General features: G+C 31.4%; 1 protein-coding gene across 14 annotated transcripts in view; it reads left to right on the top strand.

The window, feature by feature from the left end:
- Positions 1-18751, top strand: part of LOC129751553 (potassium voltage-gated channel subfamily KQT member 1-like) — a 705179-nt gene that overhangs the window by 400076 nt on the left and 286352 nt on the right. For 6 of the 14 annotated variants that reach the window (XM_055747121.1, XM_055747116.1, XM_055747125.1 and 3 more), the window contains exon 9: positions 14548-14604. The exons of the other annotated variants lie outside the window; for them this stretch is intronic. In XM_055747121.1, the coding sequence (XP_055603096.1) occupies positions 14548-14604 (57 nt within the window). The remainder of the gene's footprint in view (positions 1-14547; positions 14605-18751) is intronic. 14 annotated transcript variants of the gene reach the window in all.

Below are 18751 nucleotides of genomic sequence, written 5' to 3'. Positions count from 1 at the left end.
AATTTACAAAATTTACAAAATTTACAAAATTTACGAAATTTACAAAATTTACAAAATTTACAAAATTTACAAAACTGACAAAATTAAACATAATTGACAAAATTGACAAAATTGACAAAATTAAACATAATTGACAAAATTGACAAAATTGACAATATTTACAAAATTTACAAAATTTACAAAATTTACAAAATTTACAAAATTTACAAAATTTTACCAAATTTACAAAATTGGCTAAAATTATAATTTTTTCCATAAGCTCTGTTTTTTTTTTTTTTTGGCGTTTAATGTTTATCAAGGCGTGCTTTTTTTTTAAACCCTAACCACGGTTAATTTTAATTCTGACTAGGCTTCTTTCTCCGATGCTCTGGAGACAAATTTTTAAGCTTCTCATTGCTCCTTTTATACATTTTGCCTCAGCCATGAAGCTAGAAGCCTCATTAGATGGCATTTAATGTACTGCTGTTGTTGGTTTCGATATTTTTCTCCTGGGAGATTATTCTAGCTAGATCCGGCGAAGAGCTGAATGACGTAGAAGACAAGCCATCGTCTTTGTTCGAGGTAGGACATACTGTGATCTGTTTTACATTAATGGCGGACAGATTGGCCTCCGGTGAGCCCTTTAGGAAGGAAAATAAATGGATTGTGCTCTCCTGTCGTCGGTGATCGTTGAATTAACAACTCTCGCCCCAAGTGTATTCGTAAAAAGGATGATAAATTATGGCGAAGAATTGATTTGCACACTGTTTGAACGCATGATTAATGCAAATTGCAGTTAAGTTCTTGCTTAGATTTGTAAAGCAGAAGTGGTTTTAGCGAACTGGCATTTAAAAAAAATAAAAGTTACACAAATTATTAAGAAAAATTAACTCTTTCTAGCAGTTCTATTCTTAAGTAACCAAAATGAATCGAAAGAGTGGAAAAACCCATCACATACGCCAGCCATTTCCCGGGAAAAGCTATTCTAGCGAAAAAAGCATTTCACTGTTTATTTTCCTATTTCGCAGCAGGTTTGAATGCGAAAACATCTCTCTCCATTGTTGGGGGAAATTTTCTCCAAACAAGACCAAACACACATTCATTCGGAAGCTCATAAAACCTGGAGATGAAAGACAACTGGTAGGATTATACACGTCAATAGAGTTGCCCTCCCCCATTTCTCTCTTAGAGGAAAAAAGGGAAAAAGCTCTACCAAGAAACACGAAAAGGAAACCAGTTCGGTGTTCATTTCAGGGAAATAAAATGACATTTCATCACTTGCTGCTGGTCTTATCCGGAAATACTCTTTTCTTGGTTGCCACTATAAGTAACACATCGCCAACGTCAATAATGTTTGTCGATAGAGAAGAAGGAGAGCTGGTGATTTGGTCATGTTTAGGTCCAGTAATTTTGTTGCTTTAAGCAGCTGGAGGTACCTACTTGGAATGGAATAACATTTCTCTGTATCCAATTGTAATGGCATTTACTTGTAAGACTTGGAAATCAAGAAAGGATGATTTAGCGGATTTTACGTGAGATGTAACAAACTTCTCGGAAAAGTTTACTTTCCAGCAGAGAGTATTCGTTTACAATTTTGACTTTGAGATTTTTTTTAACATAAGCTAGAATATAGTTTCATAGTTGACTAAAAAATCATTAGAAAAACAAAGTAACAAAAAAGAAAAACATATTTTTGAACTAACACTAGATCTCGACGTTTCAAGTATTTTTAGTCATTTGTTAACAAAATTTAAGTTTAAAAATTTAAAAAACTGAAACTTTTGGGGCACCTTTTAGTCAAGTCCGATTGAGCTAACATTTCGATAAATTGTGTTTTTGGGTCAATCTACAAAATGTACATATATGGTCAGTTTTCAAAATTCGATCATGGAATTTTGTGCCATACATCTATTTCCATCCTAATATATGTAGATGTATAAAGCTACACCCAATGAAGAGGTTGCAAAATTTCAATGCCGATTGGCTCTAACTCTATGCCAAAAATGCGCTGAACTGCTGCGCTGCTGCGCTGCGGGATATGGGATATATTTTGTGTGATTTCTTTCCGACATATGCAATGCGGTTGCGCTTTGAGGTTAATGCCAGCGATAAGAAACTTCGTTAGTGCCGGCCCGGCGTATAATCTTTTGCTGATAATTCCAACTCCATGGAAGATCATTATTGGAGTAGAGTTTGATTTTTGAGTGTTCCAATAGAAAGAAGCATACATAAATTCATACAGTGGAATATATAAATTGATAGACAAATGGCCATGGTTTGCGGCTAAATCCTGGGCAAATGTGTTGATAAACAGATAAATCCAAAATCTTTTTTATTTCCATTACGCTTGTTGATTTTTCTTAGATCTTTCAAAACAATATGGATATACCTAATAGAGGTTTACAGTTTTTAGTGTTCATCTCTGATTTTATTTAATTGTTTCTTTTTTTTTGTATATGTCTCATTTTTCCCGGAAAAAAAATTGAAAAACATTCAAAATTGCAGCTAAAAATCATGTGAAAAAAGATATGAATGTATACTAATACTATTTATTACAACTATTTAGAATAATTTTTTTTTAAATTTATCATTTTGTTCTGTAAACAAATTTTTGGAGATGATTACTCATAGTTTTTTGTTGATTTAAAGTCAGTCTTTCGATATAAAACCTTAATGAGCATCAATGAATTCTTAATCGAGCTGATAAAAATATTTGCTGAAATTGACTTTATTAAAAAGCACATTTTTTGTTCTTAAATAAAATTGGAAACCATACAAATTAAATCATTGGTGATCAAATTTTTGTATGCAAGCAAGTAAGAGAACAGTTTTCGTTCAATAAAACATTCAAATCCCGAAATTAATTTTTTCACTTCAAAGTCAGAAATTTGGTTTACCCCTCTTTTCATGATATGGTTGATTTTTTTTTAAACAAGGCCATAATTCAAGTAGCATAAATGCAATAAGGCAATGTTGTTACTACTGTGGTTTTCATAACGATTTTATCTATTCTTACGGTCAAAAAAAAAAAGACAATAAGCCGGTTAAGGTCATATAGAGCCGGATTACAATTTTGGCTGTATCTTCAAAACTACTGAACCGATTTCCGTTAATTATATCATTTTGGAATTGTCTACATTTTCACTATGTTGGTGTCTGATAATTGAGCCGAAAGGCAAACTGGTAAAAAAAATGGCGTTTTTGAGTGAAAGTTGTGACCATCCCGATTGAAATAATGAAATTTCATTATTGCTACTAAACTTTGGCTAATTTAAAGTGAAAAAAAGTTTTTGGTTTCTGATGCCATAGGCCTTGAATGGAAATATAAGAATAAATTGAAAATCATTGATTTTCTTCTTGAAAACCATTGTATTTTTTGCTGTGCACATTTTCATAAATTATTTAATTTATATAAACATAAAAACCAATGGAAACTAACTTTACTGTTTTGTGATATTTTTATCACATTCAAACCGCGAATAACTCCAACGAGAAATTTCAGAAATTTGCTGCTCCGTATTCAACATAAAATGGCTTAAATTAGCAGCTTTCAAATTCTTTAGATAACTGAAGTGTCTTATTTGATTTCTTAAAATATTATTTAAAAATAAAATTTAAGAATAGATGTGCTCAGAGTAGTAAAAAGTATGAAGTGAAAGTCGATATACCTCAGATTTGGTCCTCAATATATTGAAACTTTATGATTTAATACTAGAATTGGTCACCCTATCAGTCTCTTGATCTTCATAAAGATATAGTTATAAAATCATTGAAAACATTTGTTTATGAATTTGGCAAATAACCAGCTGTAATCTGTAAAATCAAGAATTTTTATTATTTCAACATTAGCCCTCAATCTATCAAAATTCATCTTTATCAAAAGTTTTTCAATACGACTTCAACAAAATCAGTTATCTTTGATGAAAAACATCCATTTTTCAGCCTTTTTGTCTTTAAAGTCGTTTTCTGAAGAGCATAAAAATAATAACTATAATTTCAAAGAAGAACCTGACATTTGGAGAATTTAAAATGGTATAATTTATGGAATTCGGTTCAGTAGTTCTGATTTTATACCCAAATTAATAATCCGGGTCTATATGACCCTAACCTTAGCTAATTGTTTTTTTTTATTGCTGGTTGACTCTGGTAGCCCTATTCAAAAATTTTGAAATGAAAAATTGTTGAGTTCCTGAGATATCACTTTGAGAAAGTACAGTTTTTTTTTTCATGAGCAGGGAAAAGCCCGCGGGAGTGTACTTTATATCAAGTCCTTCTCCAGTGGGCGCAAAACCTCCTCATCATTCTTTATTACTGTTTTTTTCGTGTTTTCATTTGATTTCACAATATTGTACATTCTTTCGTTTTTATAATACTACACTTTCATTTCATTGGGTTTAACACTCAGAATTTTAAAAATGATGATTTTCATTATTGATGCATGACCATCGGTGGTTCGGGTCATATAGACCCTAACGGCAAAGGAAGGTTAAAAGAGTTTCTTTAATAAGAAATTGTAAACTTCGAATTTTTTTTATTTAATTTTGATAATTGAAATTTACAAAAATAATTTCAATTTTCAAATATTTCAAAAAAATTTAAAGTCATGATCTAAATTTATTTTCCAAATATCTGGAAAAAAGTTTTTGTTAAATGTTTTCAATGTTTTTTTTTATTTCTAGATTTTTCTATTTATTATTCAATCAAATGATTCCATTTAAAATGGTATTTGTAATTTTTTTTTTCTGACAACATGAAAATTTCCAATTTTCGGTGTTAAGAAGCTTAATAAATATATTTTTGAGTAACGATACTTGGTAAATTTATTTAACTTTCGAACTCCGGGAATTGGAAATTTTCATTTTTTCAGACTTGAAAAATGTTAAATCACGAATTACTTTTATTGCTTCTGTGATTATAATAAGATGTTTCTATTTATACATCGTTTAACTTAACCGTGATTTATTCGAAATAAATAGGACTCTACGAAACGGTTTCAGTTTTCTATTCCTAAAAAAATCTACAATTTCTATGAAAAAAATTGATGATTGAAATATTTAATCAAACGAGTGAAGCCTTTAATTTTGATGGACTGTTTTAATTCTTATTTGAAGCTAATTGAAAAAACTGAACTGGTAACCTCCTAATCGGAATAAATTTGATTAAATCTTACAATATTTGAACATTAGTTCTCAAATTTATACTAGGTATCAATACACTTTACATTCATAACACGTTTACAACATGAAAGAAAATAAAATATAAATGTTCAAAACACTTGCCATTATCAAATGTTTGCTTGCATTCTTTTCTTCAGAATATAAGTCCAAATCCGAATTGAACCAGAAATATTAAATCTAGAAAAAGATACGGAAAAAATCCAAAACGTATTCAAAAAATGCTCTTGTTACCTTGGAGCATTTTTTTTATTTGTAGCATTTTGAAAATAATTTATAGGCTTTTAACACGTTCATCGCCATGGAACCTATATTTGGGTGACGGGTACATTTTCTGGGAGGCCCCGTCACAAAAAAAAACGCGTGACGCTCTCTTACTCAAGAAAACCGCTTAGTTAAGCCGCACGTTGCATATCTTGAAGTTCTTCCTCTTTACTTTCTCGCTCCAAGATATTTTTTAAGGGTCAGGCTAGTAAAACTGCCTTAATCAGTTATCTAATAGCTTCAAGATTTATAAAATCCAGCTGAAACATTTGTCTTTACCTTGAAATTATCAGCCTTGCGTATGAAATTTCCCAAAAACTTCTAAAATCAGAACAAGATTTTTTAAATAAAATAAGTACCAGCCTTTTTATTCAAATAAAATCCTTCATTTACAATCATTTTGTTCATTGAATAAAGAAAATTTAGTGAATTATTTATCAATTATTAAAAAAATTAAAATTCAATTTGGTACTCAAAACAATAATTTTTATTTTTCTGTTTCCATCCGCAAAAATCAAACAAGAGACAAATTTCAGAAATGAAAATTAGTCTTAAGGATTTTAAAATAATAATGCTTAAATGGTCTTTATCAAATGATATTCGAGTACACCACTTTACAAAATTAATACAATAATTCCCAAAATTGGCTAAACTGTTTTAAACAATATTCTTGTTATTGAGTTACATTTTTTTGTCAGTAAAGTTACAGAATATTTTTAAACTACAATCTTTACCCAAAGAGAAGGTTTGGACCCAAAATTGCCTGAATTTCATGGCTGCATATTCGCGGACCTGAGATACGGCTTTTTTCAATTTATCAATGATTTCAAGAAATACTCTAACTTTTTCATAAAATCACTTTTTCATCTTTGCACACTTTTTTAGCCATGAATTGATTTTTTTTCTACCACAGAAGCAAAACCTTCGCAAAATCATGCTATTTTACACAAACTCATCTGGAAAAAGCAATTGGAATCGTGTTGGAACCTTTTCATGAGTAGGCATCTCGATGAATTTGATCTCTTAAATCCGGTTTTAACATATTTTTTTTTGTCCATCAGAAAACATCTGTCATATTGCGTAAAAACCGGATGCACCGATTACAATGTTTTGAACTGATCATTATTAGTTCTTTACTTTGTGTCTACTAGTCAGACCACACTTTTTGCCCGCCGGAAATGGATTTTTTGCATTATTTAAGGAGTCTGCATTCAGTTATCCCCAATAACCATAGACTTTTTACCATATTTAAGATCAAGGTTTCCACTAAGATGCTTGGTTTGAACTTCGTGAGCATCCTAGAGTGGCTCCTTATACTTCTTAACCATTTGGTCCGAAAAAAAATCAGAAAAATCAACAGTTCATGAGCTTTGAAGTCACCAATGAAGAATTTTCGCAAAATGCGTAAAAGGAGCAAATTTGTGCAAAATGATTTTTATCATGTCTTTTTGCGTCGTAAATATCTCAAACAATCGTTAACTTAAAAATCTATCAAAAATAGGCAAGATAGTCCTTTTCATAACTAACACAACGCTACTAAAGTTTTGCATATCCGAGCTCTATTAACGTAGATATCACCGAAACAAAGTGCCCGGATACTAAATGATCATAGCCTTTAGTGAGGTTTAATTTGACTTAAATCATCTGGAAATTTCCTAAATTAACAGGAAATAACAAAAAAAACAACATTTTCTCAAAGTTAGTTGATTGAAATGGCATTTTTCATGAAAAAAAAAGAATCATTTGTATTGCATTTAATTCCAGAAGTGTTTTACAAACTATCACGATACTTTTACATAAGCTTTAAATGATTCTCAAGAACAATTCTGCTGCAGAATTTCAATTCTATACATATTAAATTTCACAAAGCAATGATTATTTTTCTGGGTAAGAAAACTTCATTCGGACGTCTTCGGTCAAAACGGATGGCAGATTTAAATTCTTAGGATAAAAATAGTAATTTTTCCAAGTTTCGAAAAAAGCATTATTTCAAGTCTTTTAACTAGCGCAGAATGGGGAAAAAAAAGTCTATAAAACGCTAAGAAATTCAATATCATCCCTCATAAATACAATAAATCTTTGATAATATATTTTCCTTTAGAAAAAATGTCCGGAAAATCGAATGGACTTAGTTTCAGCTCGAGCGGTGACTTTCGAAAGGAGAAATAGTTTCTTAAGCCCCTAATAATTTTGTTGACTGTTGTGATAGGGCGGCAAATGAAAAGCGATGCACTGGTACTGATAGCAGACTATATTTATAGTTTTGTTGTGCTTCAATTCTACGGAATAATAAATGGTAGGTTATTACAAACATCGTTCAAAATGGGTTTATAGGTTAGAACTTACAAATCAGTGACCCTATCTATTCCGGCCCTAATACAACTTAGTTCAACCTCGTATCGAGAACAAAGAGTCCTGTGGACAATATTCTGGGTAATTTGTGGCGTTATAGAATAAAATTAACAAATATTACCGTTTCGCTACTTTTAGCGCTCTGTTCAACAGAGCTGGTCGGTCAATCAATTCAACGTTTCGCCTGATACTAAATAAAATACAATGATTAATCACAAGCCACTTCAACTAAATGTATACCTACATGATCCTACACTTATGACCCGAAAAAACAACAATATTTGGCAAAACGGAACACTTTAAAGTTTCACTTTAAATTCTGCTTCTAAGCAGTACGCAACTCGATACAAAATGGCTAACAGAAGTGAAAATTTTCCTCGTGCGGTCACTTTTGGCGGCAACGATGACGTTTAGTTTTCGCTGTTATTTTTCAGCGACTTTTGAACAACCACGGACTGCCACGGTGGCCAGTTTTCCAAAAGTTAACAATCCAGAAAAAACACTGATTTGTCTAAAATATTTTGAACAATAATTTTTAATTTTTTTATCCCAAAAATCTAATGAAGACTGACCCCACGCATCGTAAAAATGACATTTACCCTTAATTCTGATATATAAGAACCAAAAGGGCCCTATCTTGTGTGATTTTTTTTTCCGAAAAATCAAATGAAGGCTGTTTGAGCCACCGCACGCATCGCAAAATGGAGTTTGGGCTGTTTTTATTCTCAATTTTTTTAACATTTTTCAATTAATTCAAGAAAAAGGATGTTCCAACTTCAAAATTTTTATACAATTAAGACTTACTTTGTGTGGTTTTTTTTCTGAGGCATCAAATGGAGGCTGTTTGAGTCAGATCAGGCATCTGAAAATGAAGTTTTGGCTGTTTTTATCCTCAACCCCCTCAAAAGTTAAGCCCTTCATTTGATTCCTAGGAAAAAAATCATACCAGATAGTTCGCAATTGCTCCAAAAATTTCATGTGCGAACAAGCTTTTTTTCTGAATTAATTTTAAAATATTGAGAAATTGAGGGTCAAACTGCCATAACTCCTGTTTCAGATACGGCAAAGTGGTCAAAAATGCGAAAAACGTGATCGTTGCTTATAACTTTTTAAGTTCACATTTTAGGTTATTGGTGTCTTCTTAATAATGAGGAGGATAATAGGGAACTATTTTTTTTTTCGGATGTACAAGTGAGATAAAATTTCTCACTTCTCTATTACAGGGTTTAGCTCTTTGAGGTCTTCGACAATCTAGATTAAAATAAAATTTTCTACAACTTTTTCTCAGATGTCAAGTTTCTAAAATAATTATTCTCCAAGCTATAGTCTAAATATGGAACTTAACGTCGAAAAATCAGTTTATTTATTTTAGCTTTTTTGAGTGAAATTGAGGTAAAATAATATGTTCCACAAAGTTGTTTATCTTATTTAAATACACCACTTTGTCCAACATTTCAAGTTTGTAAAATGTGATACTACAGAGCTATGTTAAAATGATTACCGAAAATAGTGCCTTTTCACGCCTAATTTTACAAACACCGGGCAACATTGGGCAGCTCGCTTTAGATGCAAATTAAAGTCAAAGGTTTTGTCTACAAGATTCAGGCACAACCTTTAAAAATTTACTTTTCCATGTTTGCATTAAAAACGACGATTTCTATGAAACTATATTGCATTTTACTACGTGTGTTTTTATCTAGCTTTCACTGCGTAAAATCATAAGTTTTAAATTAACTGAAAAAAAGTTTTAGCTTAGCTTAGCTTGTTTGACTACTCATATCCACCATAAATCATTGAACTCGAAATGCTATTTAATTGTTTCAGGGGATGGTAGTGCTATTTAATTACGTACTTCAAAAGAAAAGATGATTTTTTTGTTATTTTTTATCAATTCGTGCGCATTTCGAATTCCATGATCGCTGGCGTGGCTAAGCAGAACAAGTTCCACGTCGTCAATGGTTGCTACTCCGTGATTAATCGAGGCCATCAATTTTGCACAAAGTCCAAAAGAATGGTGCTTGGGATTAGCAGTTCATTCTCAATGTACAAAACTCATGCTCTCCGTTTTTGAAATGATTAATAACGGCGCCGGCCACGTCCTAGTAGTCAATGGGGAAAAGGAAGGAGTGTTAATTTGATACTCTTTAGGTTCAACTAGCAACTTCATGGTCCTGCTTACTCCAAAAATAATTTTGAAATAGTCAGAACCAGAAATAAGTAAGTATCACCAACTATGGAAACCGTCTGTACGTCTGCGAATCTATATTTAAGTATCAAAGGAAGGGGTGTGTGTGTTAGAAAAAGGTAAAGATCAGGATCCATTTTGGCCAATGGTGCGATCGTATTTTCCTACACCTTCTATGCTCCTAGACATTTCATAAGGAAACTCCTACTTCTACGAGGCATTCGATAAACGTTAAATAAATATATATTGAGTTAAGTATTGAAAGAAAAATATTACCATCCACAATTCATCCCTACCAAACTAGCTTTTTTCCCTAACAGTGGTCCCTGTTTAATCAAAGAATTATCAAAAGGCTTTAACGGTTGAAAAAAAAACATTTTTTTTGAATTGAATGTATTTTTCATAATATGCCGACAAAAACTTTTCAAACTATTTTTCGTGATTAATACCATTTTGAAAATTCTTCAATTCTTTCTTCTCCTTGCCTCTTTTTGAGCTTCATTGCATGTACAAAGCAATGTTCAAATTTTTGCTACTTTTGAAAAGATATGATATTTTTTTCGATTTACCAATTCGAGTAACTACTAATCAATCAGAACATTTTATTATTTTTAAATACTGGATTACTCCTATTAAAAACTGTTAATAGAACTCAAACTCCGGAATCAATAACTAAATTTTCATGTTGGTAATTCATTATACATTTCACATTTCGTTCTGAAAATTAATTTTTGAGTTTTGCCATTATTTTTATTTCAGTGTTATGAGTTTTCAAACAATTGATTATCCACATGGAAATGTTTCTAACAAATTATCCTTCAAAGTACTTCATACATAAATCAATTTTGTAAGCCATTTTTCTTTACTTAGATTTATTGAAATCCGTATAATCAACAAAAAATCTCGCACCGTTACAGTATTGAACATTTGGGTCGATTAAATTTTCAATTTATAACAGTCAAATTAAAAAAAAAAATACTTACTCCACAACATAACTTATAAATCAAAATGAACTCTTTTAGCAATATGAAAAACTTCAATTGTAAGGAACTCTGATGTACGATTGCTAGAGAAATGAGGTCGTTCATCTTGCATCTGATTCTTAACGCTCAATAAAGTTAAGGTAATCTTGATTAAGTAACATAAAATTAGTTACATTTAAACGAAGAACAACTCAAAGTAAAAAGAAATTAAATGATCAAATAAATAATTTGTTTGGCGTTATCGGTATCAAAATGAAATTTCCTGTCGGACAATCAAATTGTTACTGAGCAAGTTTACCTTCAATTTAACTGTAACTAGTATCATTAACAGAGTAATTATCCGGAATTATAGAAATACCACTTATCTTAAACATCGCGCCGGTCGTAAAGAAATAGGATCCAGGGACAGTCCGGAGGGCGTAGAACTAGCCCCTTTCAGGCACAGTTCCAGCAAAGAGTATTCCGAGAAATCTTCGCCGAATCCGAATCAGGAAGCCAACAATCAAAAAAAAAACCTGTAATCCTCAAAGAAAACACTCAACACTAATTCAAAACTGCACTTGTAGATTGAAAAATATTAAAAAACTATTCAAATTTTAAAATTTTTGACACGAGATAAATTTTTCGCGTCGTATCCAGCCAGAGCCTACTCCGAACTCCCCGGAAGCAGACGTCTCTAAAATCATAAGTTTTAAATTAACTGAAAAAAAGTTTTAATTAATAAACTGATTTTTCAAGGTTAATTTTCTTATTTAGACTATAGCTTGGAAAATAATTATTTTAGAAACTTGACATCTGAGACAAAGTTGTAGAAATTAGATTTTAAACAAGATTGTCGTAGACATTAGTGAACCTGTATATAAGAGAAGTGACATCTGAAACACAAAATTCCAATCGAGCAAAAGAACTGTCAAAATCGATTCCAATCGATCCGAGCAATTTGTCGCAGAGCTTTTACCTTTCTTATTGAAAACTCAGCCAAGGAAGGTATTGTGATTGTTGTTCTAGTTCAAACAGATAATTTTTTAGCTGGTCATATGAATTTATGATTAGGTGCAATTTTTTCAATGCTTTGGTGAATCGTGTTTCTAGTTAGGAAACTAACTGATTATTAACGAAATTCAAGTCATTCATACCGTTTATCGCGATCCTTCGGGCATCGAGTTCAATGTTGTTTTGATGGATTGAAGGAGCGTTCACTTTACAGCTTGCACATTGAGCCAGAAAACAGTGCTGGGGATTTTTTTGTCCAATATTTCGGCGATGTTGCCACATATTTTATTTTAAGAGGGATCAGATGTCGCTTCTCTTATATGAAGGTTCACTAGTAGACATCAAAGAGCCAAAACCTTTAATAGAGAAGCTAGAAATTTTATCTCACTTGTAGGAGGATACATCCGAAAAAAGATAGTTTTTTATAATAGAGCTGATTTTACTGATAAACATCTCCGAAGATACCAATATGTGAACCTAAAATGTGAACTAAAAAAGTTATAAGCAACGATAACGTTTTTCGCATTTTTGATCACTGTGCGGTGGCTGAACTTGCCTTCATTCAATTCCTTCAATTCCTCATGCTTTTCTGCAATATTTCAAAAATTTAAGGGAATTGAGAGTAAAACACAGCCATTACTTTTTCCGATGCGTGCGCTAGCTGCATCACTAGATAGGTCTCATTTGTTCCAAAATCATCCAGTCCAAAAATGCTTTTTTCTGAACTAAATGTTGGGCAATTGAGGGTAAATAAAACGGATTTTACTTCAACTTTCGATGCGTGCATTGGTCAATTAGTCTTTATTCGATTTCTCGAAAAATTTTAAGTCCGTACATGCGTTTTTTTAATTAAGTGAAAAATGTAAGGCAATTAAGGCTTAAAATAACCATTAACCATAACCATTAAATAACCGATTCATCGAAGAAAAAAAAAATCAAACAAGAAAGGTCTTTATTTGTTCTAAATTTTCTTGTCTAAATTGGTGTTTTCCTGGATTGTTTACGAAATATTGGAAAATAAGGGGTTAAAAAGGAGCTATATTTTCGTTTGTTAACTTATGCGGCGTCTGGATCTATGTCCAATCGATTCTCATAGATTTGGTTCATGTAGGACGGTAGATATCAAATTTTTTCGTTTCGTTTTATACACTTTTTTCCCCATTGTTCCTACTGTGTGTTCAGGATGAATAATTTCAATATTCAATACAATAAAGGCAAATCGTATTCCACCTTTTTTGAAAAACACAATTTTAATACAACAATTACCTTTTTTATAAAAATTCTGCGAATTGACGATTATAAATTATAAACGTTCCTTGAAATAAGTCATACTTAGAAAAGGAACAGATATTTTAACGTGCGGGAAGCCCTAAGTAAAATTAAATGTTATTTTTTTAATTTATAATGAAATGTATGTTTCTCAACTTTTTATACGCCTTTTATCTAATTTTTCTTGAAAGTTGTGTCTATTATGATTCGCTATTTGTGTTTGTGTCTATTTCAACTCGCGATTAAGTCTCACGTTAAGAAATTCTTCTTAAAGACAGCCAGACTATTCTCCATATCCATATTCTCAAATCGATTGGAATCGAAAATTTCCGGTTCGATGGGGTAGGCTATAGGCTGCCAGGCCAGGTTCAACCCACGCGCTCCTGCTTCTTCCATTGAAGAGAAAGAGAATAAAAATCCGATTTCCTCGGAAGAAGCTTGGAGGTTAATGGAGCGAAACCAGTTGAAGCTCAATCAAATTAGAAGGAAAATCGATGGCCCCGGGCGCTTTCTTCCACACGGTCTGCTCGGCGAGAAACAAATGTCAATTACAGAACTCAACGAGACGTATGCAGTTGGGTTTTTTTTCTTGATAGAATTTTGAGAATGATGGGCGAGTCTTGTTATGATATGATGTTTTCATTTTGATTACAGGGAACGAGGGATGAAGGTTTTTTTTTTGCAAAATAACTATTATTTTAAGGATATCAAAATATTGTTGAATAACTGAATTAATTTGAACAGGTGGCATGTGTTCATAGAGTGATGATATTTTTAAGAACATCTTGCTCCAATTCCAGCATATGCGAGTCATTTTAGTTTCCGTCCCATTTCCGTGGTTCGTTTTCTGGAGCGGATATCTTTTCTGCAACTAATCCGATTGAACGATTATTTTTATCCTTGAAACGGGTGGTCTCCTTTCTTGGCAAAGTTTCTTCCTCCGCAAACAAGTGACCTTGCTTAAGGTTGTGGGAACTGTATCGTATAAAAATTCTATTAGACTGTATCTTTTGCCAATATATAAACAGCAAACTAATGTGTCTCATCTTCGAGTCAGTTCTTTGTGGCAGGATACAGAAGGCAGCAAAAAAGCACAATCATGTTCTTGTGCCATTTTGTGGCGTATTGATGTCATCTGTTTACTTCTGTATCGCGTCTCTTTGGAGCAAAAACACATAAAAAAAAGAAAGAAACACCGACACAAAAACACACCGATTCAAGAAAACCCATCATCTGCCATGTTTTTACCCCAAGATCTTTTATATTTTCCTTTTGCTCTTGTACCAAAACGAAAGCAAATATCTTCATCCGTAACAAATCGTGTGTCTATCTTTGTCGTTGTCGAAAGCTTTCGTGGTCAAAAAATATACCTCCTGGCCAAACGATGTCCAAGTGCCACGGAAAGGTTGGTGTTGTATCTGTTCATAAATTCTCAGATCCTCCCCCCTGAAAAGCGCCCCACAATTTCTGTAAAGCCCGAGCATTGTCTGTCCTCCATCCTCAAACATCATTCTCAGATCCTCAGTAGACATCTTGTTGCTTCAGAGCAAATCTTCCCTTCATTTATCCACCCACCCATCATCAACAGCTCACCGTTACGTTTTGAACCTTCTTAAACGGACCCTCACTTGACGGCTGGCGTTTGCAATCTTTACTAAGCCTGCCTCAAGTTGCTATAAAAAATCGAAATCTAAGTTAGGAAAAAATCCCGGTATCATAACGGTGATTCATAAAATCCGGAAACTTATTTTGTTTGTGTTTGTTTTCGTTTTATTGTTTTTTATTGTATAAATGGCGCACAGTGGTTTGTTTGTTGACTAAAAATAAGACAATTTATTCTTACCAGGACACTCCATATGGAATCACTTGGAAAAAATGTCTGTCAATTTACTTAAAATGCTTTCCTTTTTTTCGAAATATTCTTGGAACCAGAAAAATGTACAAATTCTCTCGTGGGCCTTCATTACGTCGTATGAAACATCTAATAGTTCACCGAAAACTACTACAAAAGCTATCAAAACAATTTTCAAATTTGTATTTCACATAAAGAATATGCTATCTATGCTACAAATATCCTAAATGGAAAGAAGTTGCGTCTAGATAATGTCAGTTTTTGTATTTGTTTTTTTCGAAATAAAACGAAATAATCATTTAAATTAGTTCATAATCATCCATGAAAATGGTCAAGTAAGTGCAGTTGAAGCTCCTGATTAAGAAAAAGTAATCAATACACTTTTTTTTTATACAAAACCACATTCTTTAATTGGCATTTCAGTGAACAGAGTTAACAATTATCAATTGATGTTTATTCTTCCACATAAGAATGTAGTAAGCCGGTTGGATAAAAATCATGACAATCAGTTGAACACTCAATAACTTCCAGCTAGACCTTATTAGTGCTGAATTTTTCTTCATTTTTGCACGTTTTAGCTTCAAGGTGACATTGCGTTCATGAGTAAAATAAGAAAAACAAAATTGCAATCTTAATAGGACCAAGTAAATTCATAACATAGTTAAATAGATGCCTTACAACACAATCAAAGTGAAATTGGAAATCAATTTCGTGTTAAAACGTGTTTGAAATTTCTGCCATTCTCATATAAATTTTTGATACAATTGTTCGTGTGACGTCACAAAAAAAATTCAATATTGCTCTCGCCACTACCATTTTTAAATATTCCTTGAACTATCACTTATTCTTGTTCCCAAAAACTTCAAACATTAAATTTTTAAGCTCATTTATATTTAAATTTCTCCAAAAAATAAGTTATTATTACAAAACTTTAAAAACTGATTTTAAATAAAAAAAAACTTTGACATAAATATTGAATTTTGAAGAAAATTTGACAACTGGCAGTAACAATCATCTAGAAATAGTTGTAAAAAAACTGACAAAACTCTAGCAAATAAATAAAAGCACGGTGATAAAAATGTATTCTCTATGATAATTTATATCGAAGACAGAATGTTGTTTTGAGTTAAGTGAACATGTTTACCATTTTACAACATTTTGTTTGTTTCCTGGAAAAACTTTAAAATTGATTTTCTATTTCGATTTTTATATGTTCTAGAAATGTGACGAGTCCTTCTTAATAGTAGCAAATAACTATTTGATTTAAAAAAAAAACATGTTTTTTGTCTGTGTTTGTCACATTCATTTTGGCGGTCTCTAGTGAGCATTCTCACAGATTCCTAGAAAATGTTCTGTACTGCTTTAATTTAAATTTAAAATTTTATTTAAAATCAGAATTTAAAGAACGCTGTGACAACCAACGGTGATTTTTTTAAAGAAAATGCTATCTTTACATGCACTCTTCAAAGTTGAAAATCGATGTTGAAAGAAAACAATTTTCATGGAAACGCATAAAAAACTATATTTCTTTCAAAATACGAAAAATGCGTTTCCCGCAGGCAAAAAAAAGTTTATCTAGTCCCCCCGATCGTTTTTTTTCTGAATTGTGCGTTGAATAGGGGAGAATCTCCTCTATAAAGTGACAAATTTTCGAAGATTTCGATTTTTCATTTCTTGAAATTGTTCAAAAAACATCGTGATATAAATTAATTTAAAAAAGATCTTCCGAAATCTTTCACATAAGTGAACATTTTTGAAACTTTTGGTGGACTGAATATTTCCAGATATTGAAAAGCGAATTTTGCATCAGAATGTTCTTTAAATATTATGACAGCACATATATCAATTTTTAACCAAGACTTTTCACGAAAGGAAGTAGATATCGAATATTTTATGTTTTGATTTTAATATTGAAGCATAAATTGTTCAAATTATGTTTTACTATGTGTTAAACTCTACTTCAGGATGTACAAATGATGAATGTTGAAAAATTTCCAATTTTCAGACAAAGTAGGAAAAATCTATATCTGACAATCTTAATATTTCGAAAAATTGTTGATGCCTTCTTTTTCTCTAGAATCCTAAAAAAAGCCTTAAAGTGGCGAAAAAATACTACTGTACACCAAAAACTTTTAAGAAATACAGCAAAAAAATCATGCAGGTATAAAAAATGTAACGATATCAACCCATTTAGAACCACCTGTAAAGAAATCTAAGCCACGAAACACCTAAATAAGGCATTATGTGTCTCAGAAACTACTGGACAAAATTTTACAAATTAACCCTTTAATGCATAGTGTTGTTAAAAACAACACTAACTTAAATTCAAATATCTCGGAAACACGTAAATATTTTTGAGTCATATATTTACAAAAAATATTCTACAGATGAAACAAATTCATCTTATTTTTATTACGATATTTCTATGTTCACGTGAGATATCGAAGAAAATAATTGAAAAGTTGCAAAAATGACATTAATTTAAAAAAAAGGAGTTTTTCTAAAATTGCTATTATTTCTTCAAATTTGGTAATTCCAACAAATTGTTCAATCTGGATCAATCCTAAACATTTTGCTGCATCCAATGAACAATGTTTGGAAGAATTTTTAAAAATGGTTTTGAAATAATTCAACAATTCCAAAAATTATTTGCCAACTTTGATGGGCCATAACTTTTTATAAAACTCAAATCTAAGACTTCAAACTTTTCAGTTGTGTTATTTGAATTAAAATGACATTGATTTACTGATTCGTTTGCCGCCGACTGAACATTTCTGATTGAAAATGTTTAAAACCAAAATTCAATCTCTATTTTTTCTCATAAGAGGTTTAAAGTTTTGATAAGAGGCTCATGTTATACTTTACCTAAATTTGATTAAAAGTATGAATCCAAAATTTTACTGTGAATTCATTTTTTAAACAATTCCTAACTTGAAAATTTTGAATGGGGCTGAAATCGGGAGAGCAGTCTTAATGATTCTCCAGAAATATAATAGTTTATTTGAAAACATTCAAATCAGGGCATGAATCTACTCATATTTAGCTAAATTGAAGAATCAACTCCATTTTATTTAACTTCAAAAATCAACTTTAAGAATACTTTTAAAAGGCATTTTATGTGATATGAATGCAAGAAAATACATTTAAAAAAAACTTTTATTTAAATACAAAATGAATTACAAAATTCATTCTTTTCTTTTTAAATCGAATATATGAAATTATAAGATATTTGAAAAATTAAAACTTACTCAAATCAGGGAAAGTACGTTTAAAAAAAACTAATTACGATAAAAATAAAATCAAATTTATAAATAAATCTCGACATATGCGTTTAAGTGTTCATTTGAGGTCCTTGGAGCCAAAGGGGTATAAGTGCTTAAAAGCTAATTACGAGGAAACACGCTTTTAAGTTTTTGTGTTTGGTCATTTTCCATACATTTTTCAAAAAGTTGCTTTTTTCTTTCGAGCGTAAAAGTATGTAAATAAAATTCTAAAAATCTGAAAAAACCACAAAATATACTATGAAATATGAAGAATCGTTTGGCATTATTAACTCAAAATCGAACATTTTGTCACTTATACCCCTTTGGCTCTGAGGGCCTCATTTGAGTTTGAATGATATTTTAAAACATAACGCCAATCAATATTCACAAAACTCTTACATGAATATGGACAAGGGACTGGACTTCATTTTGAACAA

This window comes from Uranotaenia lowii, chromosome 3 (genome assembly GCF_029784155.1).
Source record: "Uranotaenia lowii strain MFRU-FL chromosome 3, ASM2978415v1, whole genome shotgun sequence".
Classification (NCBI taxonomy): Eukaryota; Metazoa; Arthropoda; class Insecta; order Diptera; family Culicidae; genus Uranotaenia; species Uranotaenia lowii.
The sequence above is the reverse complement of the archived record's forward strand: the minus strand, read 5'-3'. Positions and strand labels throughout refer to the sequence as shown.